The sequence below is a fragment of the Eleutherodactylus coqui genome, chromosome 12 (genome assembly GCF_035609145.1).
Source record: "Eleutherodactylus coqui strain aEleCoq1 chromosome 12, aEleCoq1.hap1, whole genome shotgun sequence".
In the NCBI taxonomy this organism is placed as follows: Eukaryota; Metazoa; Chordata; class Amphibia; order Anura; family Eleutherodactylidae; genus Eleutherodactylus; species Eleutherodactylus coqui.
In genome coordinates this window covers 89,924,076-89,938,232 of record NC_089848.1, presented here as the reverse complement: position 1 = coordinate 89,938,232, position 14,157 = coordinate 89,924,076, and the positions used below count along the sequence as shown (strand labels likewise).

Genomic DNA, 14,157 nt, shown 5'->3' with positions numbered 1-14,157 from the left:
CAAGTAGTGCCCTGCTCCCCTCTTACTAGCAACTCATAGCCACTGTGACAAGCGGCCATGAGCACCATGTCATCATGTACCCTCCACCTGCTTCAAATTGGTGTAGTTGGCAGGATGGCACTAGCCATGGCAGGCAGAATGCAGCAGTGAACACCCTCTAGGCACAATGCCTGGTTGTGTCAGGTTGCCAGGGGATTGCAATATTAAAGTGGGGTTTATATAAGAGGGGTGAGTGGTGTCCTGCTCCCCTCATACCAGCAGCTCATCACGACTGTAACAAGCGGCCACGAGGACCTCACGATCACGTACCATCCATCTGCTGCAGATCAGCACTAAAATTGGCAGCATAATTTGCACTGTGAATTTTGGTGCAAATCCACGTCAAAATCTGCATCATTTGGTGTGGATTGTGATTCGGATCTGCAATAGATTTCAGCTTTCCAATTGAAGTGGTAACGTCTGCTATGGATCAGCGTGAAAATCCACTGATTTTCATGCAGAATTTGATGCAAAAAATCTGCACCAAATCTCTACGTGTGAATGTACACCTAGGTGGGTTGAATTATATACAGAAAGAAGGGGCAAGGCCACTAGCGGAGGGGGGTGGGCGAAGCCTAATTCTTTACTGGTTGGTAGAATGGTAAACCTGAAATGGACAAACAGTAGTATTAGGCTCCATCCCTTTCTTCTAGAGATGCAGTCAGCTGGTCCTAGGATGGGTTTCTTCCAGGCTACATGAAAAGGATTGGGTTTCTGCAAAGAATGAAGAAATTCCCCCCATCCCACTAAAAAAAATGGGGATTAGTGAAATAGTAGTTTGTGAATAGTTCTGTTCTTGCTACAATGTAGATTATCTCCTGTTCAGCTTTTGCTTATACATAGAAGCCAATTTGAACAAGCAGAGCTGCAGTGCAAAGCATCATGACTGAACATGAGGCCCAATATGTATGTGTAGAGGGGGGTCAATGATTCTAACACTATTCTTTCTGCCTCTTACAGGACATGAAGATGCCATTAATGATTTTGGGATATATGAGTTTGTGTCGCTACCAGATTCTTCAGCTCCACACAGGGTACGTTTATAAAGAATATCTATATATACCTAGTTTCCCCGAAAATAAGACAGTGTCTTATATTAATTTTTGTTCCAAAAGGTTTAACTTTTTTACATGTATAGCTACCTGGACACTATTTAAATTGACTTTTTTAATTAACTGTTAGCAGGGCTTAATTTTGAAGCAGTGCTTATATTTCAAGCATCCTCAAAAATTCTGGAAAATCATGCTATGTCTTATTTTCAGGGTATGTCTTATTTTCAGGGAAACAGTGGTGTGTGTATATATATATATATATATATATATATATATATATACACATACACACACACACACTGAAAGGCCACTTTATAAGGGACACCAGCCCCATTAACAACTGGAGCTTCCCTATATGGAGATTAGACATGTGACCCTGGGCGCTGCATAACATCAAGTGACAAGTTTTCCCGTACATCATTATCAGTGTGACTCCACATTAGATGGGAAAATCCAGCGATCTGAGCAACTTTCAAAGAAGCTGGTGCTAGACTAGCCGGTGCCAGGATTTCACTACCAACCTTGTGGGGTTTTGTTTGTGTAATGGTGTGGTGAGTATACAGATGTACAAGGTGTGATTGAGGAAAAACATCCAGTGAAAGGGGATCCTGTGGATGAAAAGAACTCATTACCAAAAAGGGGTCAGAGGAGGATGTCAGGAATTATTCTGACGAACAGGCACTGCACAGTCAAGCAAACTGCAGCTGAATACAACACTAATGCTCCAACTAACATGTCCAAATATACAACTCATTGTTCCTTAGCATGGATGGGCTATAACAACCAGTTCCAGCACCATTACTGTCTAAGGTCTTATTCACACGACCGTAATTATGCAGGTATTTTTCAGTGTAAAAAAAAAACACACTCAAAAACCCCGACCATCCGAACCATTGGATTTCAAAGTATTCAATCAGATGAACAATTTTTGCCACGTTAAAAAAAAAAAGCGCCGGGAAATATAGCACATACGCCGATTTTTTTGTATTTTTTTCAGTCGCCGATTTTATTCGCCGGGTCAAAAGATAGGGCTAACCCTATCTTTTGCCGAAATACACAGCAAGCTGCCATAGACTTCAATGGAAGCTGGAAAAAAAGAGAGGGGGAGGGAGTTACTCTGCGTACAACGCTGGGAAAAGAAGACAACTGACCCGAATGAACGCTTATTGGTCATTTTGAGCATTTTAAAGCAATCAATGGTTTTTAACACTTCTGCGTATTTTTTGCCCATGTGAATGGCTGAAAATATGCTAGTTAAGTTCGGGGCTTGATTGCGGCAATTCTTTATTCATGCGATTATATGGCACGTACGGGCAAATGTAAAACGCATACGGTTGTGTGAATAAGGCCTAAGGCTGATTTTAGAAGAGCGGACTTTGTGTAAAGGAAAACCCATTTTTTTCATAGCATACTATGCGCGGTATTTGCTGTGGAGTCTGGAGGTAGATACCCGCTCCGGATTCCGTAATGCAAATCCGCTCGTGTGCAGGCAGCCTAACCTGAAAGCTTCCTTCAGGTAAACCGAATTGTATCATTTCCCTCACTGTCCGGCAGGTCCGACACTTACCTTATAGAGTCTGCGTGTGGTGACGACAATCCGCCAATGAAAGCAGAGCTTCCCGACTTGTGAAGCGTTATATTAGCTATATAATAACATCTACAACTATTTTCGCTCAGTAATAACAATCTGGATGCGCTCCATGCGTAATCACCCAGCATATGGCTGACGATCTCTGCATCCGCGATGCATCACAGGATGAGATATTTATACACGGCAGACAACGAGCTGCATCTCATTTACACCGCTGAACGTGGCGTTCATCACATACTTCAAAACAAAAAGATTATTTTTTATAACCGTTTTACGAAATAGAGGAAGCGCCTTCTCTTCTGATCTGCCCCCCCCCCCCCCCCCCAGGCCGCCTTCACACGGGCGAGAAAATAGAGCGAGATTTGTGCATTGCGACACGCACCAATCTGAACCCCATTCTTTTGAATAGGGGTCGTACACACGAGTGATGTTTTCCTGCATGGCACCACAGGGCGGTGACCCAGACCTAGGAGGCGTTTAAGCAGCATGGCAGAAATGACATGGTAGTCACGGTGGCTCTACTGCTCCTCCTGGCAGATGGCAAAAATGGTGGTCTGTTGGGTCAAACTACAACCAGTGGTAAAAACAATAAATAAAATACTAAAAATGAAATAAAAATAGGTAATTGTTACAACCTGCTATCTGCGGAGGTGGATAGGGTAAGATGGTGATTTGTTGTGATGCCAGCCTGTATATGGGTAAGGACTAGAGATGAGCGAGCACGCTCGCTTAAGGCTGATGCTCGATTGAGCATCGGTCTTGTCAAGTAACTGATTACCCGACCGAGCAGCATGCGGGGGGGGGGGGGGGGGGGGGGAGGGCAGCAGGGGGAGAGAGATCTCTCTCACTCTTCCCCTCTGCCGCCCCCCGCATGGTGCTCGGTTGAGTAATCGGTTACCCGACAAGACCGATGCTCGATCGAGTATCAGCCTTATATGAGCGTGCTTGCTCATTTCTAGTAGGGGCCCGTTCTAGGCAGAAACTAAAACCACAAAAAGTGAAGAACTAAACAAAAATGGGGGTAGTAGTCCTTGTTCTCCTGTAGTTTCGTGTGGTGTCTCCGTGCAACTGTTGTAGGTGGCGGGAAGCACTCCAGGAAGCAGACTTTAGATGCAAACAAGAGAACATTTTATTTTCAGAGAGAGCGGGTACTTGACTCTTCCAGTAGTTACAACACTTCCATTATATTCACTTCAGATAAAGCATACACTTGCAAACATGAGATGTTGCAGACACTTTTCACAGGGGACTGATATTAGCTTCCACCTTTTCTTCCCTGGCTTTGACTATTACATCGACACTTGGATTACTGATTTTGCTTTCTGTCTTTCTTGCTGATTCTCCAGAATAAACTTGATTTCTTTTCCTTTTTCCTCTATTCTCTCTCTTTCTCTCAATAACCTTTGGTTGTTAAGGTACTAGTGCAGTATGTTTCCACCAGAAGTATGGGTTGGCCATACAGGTAGCTGCCAGTTTTACGCCCCAGTGGAGACATACTACAGCAGTGTTTCCCAACTCCAGTCCTCATGGAGCCCCAACAGGTCATGTTTTCAGGATCTTCAATAGTAAGAACACCTGTGGCAATGTCTGAGGGACTGACAATAATTACATCACTTGTGCAATATGGAGGAAATCCTAAAAACATGACCTGTTGGGGCTCCATGGGGACTGGAGTAGGTAAGCACTGTACTACAGTATCGCTTGCTCGCTCACAGAGCAGGGAGGAGGGACGGCTGGAGAAGATTTCACTCCCCACTCCCCCCCCCCTCCCGACCCTCTCCATTCATTTTAGGCAGAGGCCATTCAACACTGAAGGCTGCTAAAGTGAAGGGAGAGGGACGGAAGGGAGAGGGGGGGGGGGGGGGAGAAGTGTCCCTTCAGCTGCCCTGCCTCCCTACAGCAGCCGTTCAGTTCTAAATGGCTGCTGCTAAAGTGAATGGAGAAGAGCGGGGGAGAGCGAGGAGAGAAATCTCCTCCAGCCGCCCCACCTCCATGCTGAGCGAGTCAGTGATGCTCGCACCTGTGCAGCAGCAGCTCAGCAGCGAGTACACACAGGGACCAGTGTCTGGTATCGTCCAGTGTAAATGGCCCTTTATTGTAGTATGTCTCAACTTGGGAGCTTTTGTCAGCTTTGGACGTGACCTGGGCGTTACTTGTAGTTCAGCCCGACCAACCCATACTTCCGGTGGAGAAATACTGCACTAATACCAGTTGTTAGTACTCAAACGTGATGTTTTTCTTCCCACCACACTGGCTAGAGTAGATGGTCTCCTAGTTCCTCTATGGTCTCCTTCAGTCTCTTCTGAGCTGGCTAGACTAGCTAACCCCACCCACTCTCCAACTTTTATACCTTTCCTGTCTACCAATAGTAAGCTAGGGACAAGCTAACTGACGAATCCCCAGGCTACCTAAGGGTGACTGACAGGTGCGAGAGCAGGTTAGGGTGCATTATGCATAGTTATTCAGTGCTAGGCAGTGAGAACAGCAAACATTAACCCTTAATTAACCATTTAAAGGCATATACACGCATAATTACCCATATTTACACACATAGAAATATCTATACACTTTACATGAGGTAGCAATACTACTGCTGTGGAACCCCAACTCTGGGGTACTACAGCAGCATGTTCCATCTTTCTGCGTGCACTGGCATCGCAGCGCCCATTGTTTTCAATGAGGACGGCGGCAGAGGAACTCATGAATTAAGGAATTGCTTTAAAAGCGTCAACTACAATTAGGAACCCAGCTTGTTAAAAATTCATTAATGCGAATATACATTCCGTACGGGCGAACGCATATACACATAAGCCCGTGTGAAGGAGCCCTAAGAGTTAGCAAGCAGAATTTTGAATGCAGCTCTGGATGTACTGTAAGTGGAACATCCAGACATGTAGCAGAAGTACTACCAATAATGACATTGTGTCGCCTCAGACTTTTGCCTGTATATTCAAACAACGCCATCTTCTTATGTCATTTTTAGTAAACCCATCTTTGTATTAACTCGTTGTACTTCCCCCTGCATAGGTAATAGCACCTGGTTCAAATTCCCTGCAGGTCCAGGATATAAATGGCACCATCTATGAAGTAATACAGTTTGTCCCGGAGCAAATGCAAAATGATCCACAATCGTAAGTATTGCATTGATGAGGTCAAACTTTTACTTGTACTGATGAAGTTTGTGGATCCCAGTGCCAGATCTTAAGGGGTTGTACCAAGATTACAAGTTATCCTGTACCCACAGGATAAGGGATAACATGCTGATCAGTAAGGGCCTTACCACTAAGACCCCTGCGTATGTAAGGTGATCAGACATCCCGATTTAGGCGGGACAGTTCCACTTTGAGACCCTGTGTCCTACTTTCCCAGGGACCCCAGCGAGACAGCCTTTTGTCCCATTTTCGGGGACATCGGGTCACCATTATAGTGATTACCTGCCGGGGTGCTGCAGCTCCTCAGCAGGAAATCACTCTGCAGTTTAAAGGGACACTATTACTACAGTGGGAGATGGGGGGCACTATTATTGCTGGGGCTACTGTGGGGGATCGCTATTATTGCTGGAGCTACTGTGGGGGGGCTCACTATTATTGCTGCGGCTGCTGTGGGGGGCTCACTATTATTGCTACGGCTGCTGTGGGGGGCTCTTTATTGCTGTGGCTACTGTGGGTGGCTCGCTATTATTGCTGGGGCTACTGTGGGGGGCTCACTATTATTGCTGGGGCTGGTATAGGGGGGCACTAATACTACTGGGGCTACTGTGGGGGGCACTATTACTACTGGGGCTGATATAGGGTTCACTATTACTACTGGGGTCGATATAGGGGTCACTACTACTACTGAGGCCCCTTCTGCATGGGGCAGAGTACCTCAAGATGATTAAGGAGATGTTTACATGTGGCGAAAATGCTGCGGAATGTCAGCAGCAGAAATTTCCGCCCTAAAATTTAAATTCAGGTTCCCACTGCCTCAATGAATTTGTAAAAAAACAGTCAATCTGTACCCTTGGTGCAGATTTTGACTGAAAATCAGCAGCATATCGGCAGCTGATTTCATACTATGCAGCGTTCTCCCTCACCTCTTCCGAAGGCTTCCTGCTGGCAGCACTCCCCGGATTCTGGTTCCCTGCATCCTGATCAGGTGAGGCCACTACAGTTCGCTGGCAACCGTTAGCCGGGGAGCGCTGACTGCGGGAAGCCTTCAGAGGCTAACGGTTCTCAGCGTTTTTACTACAAAACTCTTGAACGCAATTCTGAACAAACAGTCTTGGTAAAAGTATAACAAGCCAAAGTGGTGCAACAGGGGGGATTGTCGGACAATCCACATTCGAAGTTATCTGTGTGATTCCCCCTCCTGACAATCGCTCGGCCTCCTCAATGCTCCACACACAGACCAACTAATCTGGTGTGTGGGTGTCAGACTTTCCTAGCCTCCTCGCTTCACATAGGCCTCCTGCCTATGGCCATGTTGGACTCTGCCAGAGGAATATCGCAGCGGAGTCCTACACGGCATCCCCCAAAGACCCCATACTCACCTCTAACCTAACCTAACCTAACCTAACCTAAACTTTACTCAAACATTAAATATGATTTACATGGCATCACTGCAAAAGTAAGGGAACCTGTCACTGCCTAAAGCACCATAAACTAACTTATATTGCTGTTAGGGGAGGTGACAGGGAGCCGGGTGAAGTATTTTTATACCTATATTTTGTGCCTGCTGCTGAATTCCACGCCTCGGATGAAAGTCTGACTTTTCAGAGTGCCATGTGCGCACGCTCTTATAAATCTGTAGGGGGAGCACATGCAGCAGACTCTGAAAAGAATCAGATTTTTATGCGCAGCAACAAGCACAGCAGGATCCAGGAAATGGATCAGAGAAGGCCAGAGAGGAACCAATAGAACTAGACTTCACTGAAAGTCCTTCTAAAAACTTAACTTTTAATGAAAAAGAAAGAAAAGCAAATAAATGGTAAGAAAACCAAATGTATAATATAGATTGACTCATCAGTCAGATGAAGCCGCTAGACTCCACACACTTCCTTCAGTTACAATTCATACAGAATAAAGGATGAAGACTTCGTTATACAACATGTAAAGTCTGTTAGTCACCAAACACATTAACTCGAATGATCTTTCTTGTAAAGTAAATCTCACCCCCTGCGATTGTCCATCAAACAATTAACCGTTTACTCTCTAATAGAGATGAGCGAGTATACTCGCTAAGGCTAACTACTCGAGCGAGTAGTGCCTTATGCGAGTACCTGCCCGCTCGTCTCTAATGATTCGGGTGCCGGCGGGGAGCGGTGGGGGAGAGTGGGGAGAAACAGAGGGGAGATCCCTTTCTCCCTCTCTCCCCCCTGCTCACTGCCGCAACTCACCTCTCACCCGCGCCGGCAGCCGAATCTTTAGAGACGAGCGGGCAGATACTCGAATAAGGCCCTACTCGCTCAAGTAGTTAGCCTTAGCGAGTATACTCGCTCATCTCTACTCTCTAACTAGCCCTGACTGCTACCGTATTACACTCGGTACCACAGATGTTCACTTCCAAAAAGTCTCTTTAACCGAAAACGTGGGTCTTACGCCCACCATGGCACAGTCTTAAACACTGGGCTTATTGCCATAAAGGCACCGTGACCAGAATATTCTCAGCTGGCAGTCATTTTTTTCTCTGTTCTCTGTTTCCTGCTGCTCTCTCTCATCTCCGGCGCTAACTGCAGATTTGCATTACGGAATCTGGAGCGGGCATCCGCCTCTGGATTTCGCAGCAAATACCGACCTTAGCATACTATGGTAAAACGCTTTTTCATCGACCCGAGCGGAAATTAATTGCGATTTTCTGCTAGCGGAAGAAAAATCGCAGCACGCTCTTTGTGTGTGGATTTTGCACGCACGACTTCCATTGAAGTCAATGGAAGCCATCCAACCCAGGACCTTTCCGCAATGACATTCCGGAAAGGTCACGCATTCCGCATCCTTGTGTAGCAACGACGTGGAAAAGTCGGGATTTGAAAAAAACAAAACAGAAACTCTACTGCACATATCTGATAACTCGCCATGCAGACCTTCTGTAGTACAGCCGGCGAAGAAGAAAAGCAGGTATGCATGGATGCCGGCCGAGCACAGGGTCTGATTCCGCTGCGGGCTCCCACATGCAGAATTCGACCCGGTCGTGTGCAGTCGGCCTTAACTGCTTATCCGAAATTACAGCTGATTACTGGGGGGTCAGCAGGGAAACACTTTGTCAATAGACCCTTGTAGCAAGTAGGGATTGTCCTCTTATTATTTATACAATGTATACGTGTCATTAAATGTGATTTTCAAAGTTTAAACCCATGAAACACTGAAAGTTTAGCTTTTTCTGGACTTTTCTACATAGCATATTCGTACTTCTACTTATTGAATAAGAGAAATATATACATATAACCGCAAAGGAAAAGACGCTGCAACAACAGTGACCTCCAGTGGTCGAGAAAAATATAACAGCATAGAGATACAGAAAACTCACATATACAGTTTGATCAGAGGGACAATCTGATCTTTTCACATGTACCCATAACACATCAGAGGATTAATTTAAATATACATCTATGGTGGTGAAGGGCGTATGGAGTGGGCACGGGAGCCCAGTCTACCTCTTACACACTGGCCATCAGCAGTCTTTGATAGCTGACGGTCACCAGTAACTGCTGTGATTAGATGCATAGTCAACTTTGTCAGAGCCAACTCTAAACAGTCAGCGAGGGGAGAAGGAAGGGTGCCAATGGGCTAGCATGGCAGTCCAGAGCCTACTGAGAAGGTTGCCATACATAAATGCTTATCAAGCCCTGCCCATTGCAGGGCTTTATGGGCGACTTTTAAAATAACTATATACTGCAATACAGAAGTATTGTAAGATATAATACAAGCGATCAAATAATCACAAGTTCAAGTCCCCTGTGAGGACTAAATAAAAGTTTATAAAAAGTTTCATAAAGTTTTTTCAGCAGTAAAACAAATTCTAAATATTAATATTTCAAAACACCCCTTTTAAAATCAGAAAAACACAAAAACTATATACACTTGGCATCTCTGTAATCGTACTGATCCACAGAGCAAACCTGATATATTATTTTTACTGCACTGTGCATGCTGTAAATACTAACCCCCCCAAAAATGTTGCAGTTGCATTTTTTTCATTTCAGCCCACTTAAGTGTATCATCCCAAATTCTATTCTGCTGCCAGATCTGACATTGGGTGTGAAGAACCACTGAGTGCCCTCTGGGGTGGTACAGCTGCTGAGGATCCATGTATGAGACTCTCTGGGCATTGTAGGGTTGCTTAAGTAATTGTACCCCCGGGGTGCACTCTGTGTCTCTTTACCCCCATTGTAATATTGGGCAGGAGGATGGAATTAGGGGACACTTTGCAGTTTAGGATTGTGCTTATATTACAATGAGATGTTAAATTCTTTACATATTTTTTCTTTTTTCAGATAAAGAAGTGGAAGCCATGTCCTAGTTTGTGTCATTGTCTAGTGAAATGACGACTTGAGCTGAATACCTCACCCCCTGCCAGTAGCTGGGACCCGGATGTCTGTCAGCAGCCCCATCACTTCCTCAGGACTCTTCTCACTTTGCTTGGCCTGTACATCGGTGGCTTCGATGGACCTGCATGTCGTGTCTTTTGGTCTAGTTTTCTAATGTTTCATATTTATTCAAGCCACAGTTAAAGGAAAGCTCCATCATCGCAACTAAACTTTTCTATCATTCACATGCATCTTAAACGAAGAAGGAAGTAACGTTCTATATAGACCTAAGGGGGTATTCCCATCTGAGGGGTCATATTTCAGTTTATTGCACACGTCAAACAATTCATCTTATCAAATACCGTAGTTTAATTTTCCCCAAACTGTGCTGTTCTGCACATATAGCAGTACTGGCTGTGGGCAGCTCGCTGTCTGGGGTTATAGCTAATGCTGCAATCCCCGCTTGTGCCATTCTAACGGGATAGTTTCCATTGCTGCTGGCTGGGTGCACGCTGCAGCACGTGCGGAAGCTTCCTGCTCCGCCACCTCTCCTTCTCCACTAAACCCTACTGGGCATTTTCTGGCATGCACATTAGCCCTAAGGCCATTCTATAGAGCTCAATAGCTCTTATCTCTATTTGTAGCTGCCGGGCACCTATTAGTGTGGGCGGGCATTTTTCACTACATTGTGGGATTTCTTCTGGGGTTCCATCACAGTACTGTGACGGAACCCCTGAATGGAACCTTTCACTGTCATTAGTGGACTGTATAGAACAGCGTAGTTTACTGTGTTATTCTGTACTCCAGATACAGAATAACACAGAATTAACAGAATCCATGTCAAATGGATGCCAAAGTGGTATTCATTTCACTAATGGCAGTAAGTGGTTCCATTCATGGGCTTCATCACAATGCTTTCTATGGCATCCTTAATGCAACCCCCAGAGGGAATCCTACGGCATAGTAAAAAAATAGCTGTGGGAACACTCCCTAAGCGAAGAAATCAGGTCAGCAGAGCAATTGGATGTACTGCCCACAGAAGGAGCACAGAAGAATTCGGAAGTGGCCAGCAACGGTGCACCGTTGGTCTTCATGAAAAAACGGCAATGTGCATAGCCGGATAGGCTATAATGGGTCCATGTGCTGTCCATGAATTATCACAGGCAGCACATGAAGCCAAATACGCTAGTTTCTCGTCTAGGCGATGATGCGGGTACTCCCAGTCTATACGCAATGTCAGTTGCGGATGGGCTGCGGTCGGACAGCCTCCATTGACTCCGTGCGGAGTCCGCAGCAAAATAGAGCATGCAGCTTTTTTTTTCTTTGCTCGCGGAAAACACAATTTGTTTCCACGAGTGTATAGGAAAAAATTTTTTTAAATACCTTTGAACGCATGCCGTTTGCTACGGATCCTCCCTGCAGATGCCGACAGCGGAAAACGCATTTTGTTTCCGCGAGTGTGAAGGAAAACGCAATTTTTACATACCTTTCAATGCATGCCGTTTGCTCCTCCGTACAGACGCTGACCGCGGATTCCACAACAGAAATCTGCCCGTGTGAGACCGGCCTAACATACATTTGGTAGATTGGACAGGTGCAGGATCAGACAACACTGGGTTTCTGTGTAGTCTGTTTCCATGGAAACACAACTGTTCGCAAAGTTGGTTAGTTGTTTTCTCTATTTCAGATGCGTTGGTATGATAAAAAAAATTGAAGGTCCCGTTATGTTGTACTGATTATTGTGTCCATATGTGTAGGCAAATTCTAATAGTATGCTGTTGAAGAAAAGAAACTTTGTGGCCATACTTATTAATATCTGAAGCCCGCATTGCCCCTCCACTGGTCTGCCTACAAATTCCAAAATTGCATAGAAACTCCCCTTTAATATAAAATAACATAAACCTTGACTCCTTTGGGGATCTAGTAGAATGGCTCTTTGCATGAAAATCAGGATTATTGGGCATCATGAATGTAATCATGCACAGACAAGAACAGGTATGGACCATAAAATGAAAAAAATAATAAAATCTTGTTATTTGTATAGCACCAACTTATTCTGCAGCGCTTTCAGGTAATTTATATATTACTCCTCAGCAAGCTGAGTACTCATTTTACCAACCTCGAAAGGATGGAAGGCTTAGTCGACCTTGAGCCAGCTACCATGTGGGGATTGAACTCACAACCATCAGGTCGTGAGCGAGAGCTTAGGACTGCATTTCTGCTGCCTTAACACTCTGGCCCACATGAGGCTCAATAGAAACCAATCAGATCCCTGCATTTATTGTTAGACTGGCTCTGAAAGAATAAAATTAAGTCTGATTGGTGGTCATGGGTAACACCCCCAGTTCTTGTCTGCAGTAGGATTCCTGCATGAGACCCTTTATACTTTGCAAAAATGACACTTTACTCTGTATATTCACTATTAGAGATGAGCGAGCGTACTCGGAAAAGCACTACTTGCTTGAGTAATTTGCTTTATCCGAGTATCGCTGTGCTCGTCCCGAAAGATTCGGGTGCCGGCACGGAGCGGGGAGCTGCAGGGGAGAGCGGGGAGGAACAGAGGGGAGATCTTTCTCTCCCTCTCTCCCGCCCGCTCTCCCCTGCTCCCCGCTGCGACTCACCTGTCAGCCGCAGCGGCACCCGAATCTTCAGGGACGAGCACAGCGATACTCGGATAAAGCACATTACTCAAGCGAGTAGTGCTTTTCCGAGTACGCTCGCTCATCTCTATTCACTATATATAGTTTTACAGTTTGTATATAGATAACATATACACAAAAAGTTGACTATGGCCGCTTTCAGAGAAGTGTATTTTATCTACATACTTGGCCCGTGTTTTGTGGACTGTACCACAGAGCTGATCTAAATCTTTGTATCCATTCACATGGCCATAATTTTCAGACCGTTTTTTAAAAACACAGCACAACCAATTTTTCCTGCATTTGCCTCCTTATTGGTATTATTTTCTATTGGTCAAATACGGATCCGTATTTGCCCAATAGAATATAAAACATACAGATGCAAATACTGATGAGATATTGATGAGATACACGGACGTGTTATAATATGCTTGTCTGAAACAAAACTCTTCCTGCTATGGGTTAATCTTCCATAGCCTCGCTCTCTCCCTGCTTTGGGCATGGCTGAGGAATATTCCCATAGTGCAAAGAGAGAGGGGGCGAGGTTACAGGGGATCCCCGAGGGATATCTCCATAGCGCAAATTAAGAGGCGGGGCTAGGTAGCTTCTCCCAGGGATTCCCCATAGCAAGTTGAGAGGGGAAGGGCTAGAGGGTGGATCTCTCTAGCCCTGACCCTGCTCTCAGGGAAGCCCTCTAACTCCGCTCCCTCTCGCTCCCCGCTAGAGGAGATAAACAAAACCCTCAGGGCTTACCCGCAGGAACTAACAGGAGTTCACAGCGGGACATTTAAAATGTACTTCTGAGTGAAGCGGCGCGCTGCTGTTTGGCAGAAATCCTCCTAAGGATTTCTAATCATCTTTTCTGAGAGTCAGACACAGCTAAACTCCAGCTCCCATAGGAGTCTATGGAGACTCCTGCGCATCATGCACCAAAGATAGGTCAGACTCAGGTCTTATCTTTTGAGGCAGCACCGTCCTTAGATGCGGGTATTGTAGCCACACATGTCCTATCTATTGAAGGTGTGAGTTTTTTGCGCGTCTAAAATTCCTTCATCTGAACATTTTTGTAGGACACCATTAGTTCTAATAGATGCGATTTTTCACGCGCCTATACTGCGTGTAAATGATGCCTGTGTGAATGAGGCCTTAATGATAGCTCTCGGTTCTCAGCATCTATGGATGTCTGTGTATCAGTGGTTGGGGGACTCCCAAAATGTCACCACAAGCTGCAGGTTGTGCATCTCCGATCCATTTATAATGTAAACCTAAGTACATAATCCCTTGCATCAGCATGAAGTGATTGCTTGACTTAGTACTACAGCAAAATCAATG

General features: G+C 45.2%; 1 protein-coding gene across 1 annotated transcript in view; it reads left to right on the top strand.

The window, feature by feature from the left end:
* HEPACAM2 (HEPACAM family member 2) overlaps window positions 1–12,603 on the top strand; it is a 108,634-nt gene extending 96,031 nt beyond the window's left edge. Inside the window, exons 8-10 of the mRNA XM_066584970.1 lie at window positions 1,000–1,073; window positions 5,710–5,813; window positions 10,154–12,603. Coding sequence (XP_066441067.1) covers window positions 1,000–1,073; window positions 5,710–5,813; window positions 10,154–10,157 — 182 coding nt within the window. The 3' untranslated portion in view covers window positions 10,158–12,603. The remainder of the gene's footprint in view (window positions 1–999; window positions 1,074–5,709; window positions 5,814–10,153) is intronic.
* Window positions 12,604–14,157: the final 1,554 nt, after the last annotated feature.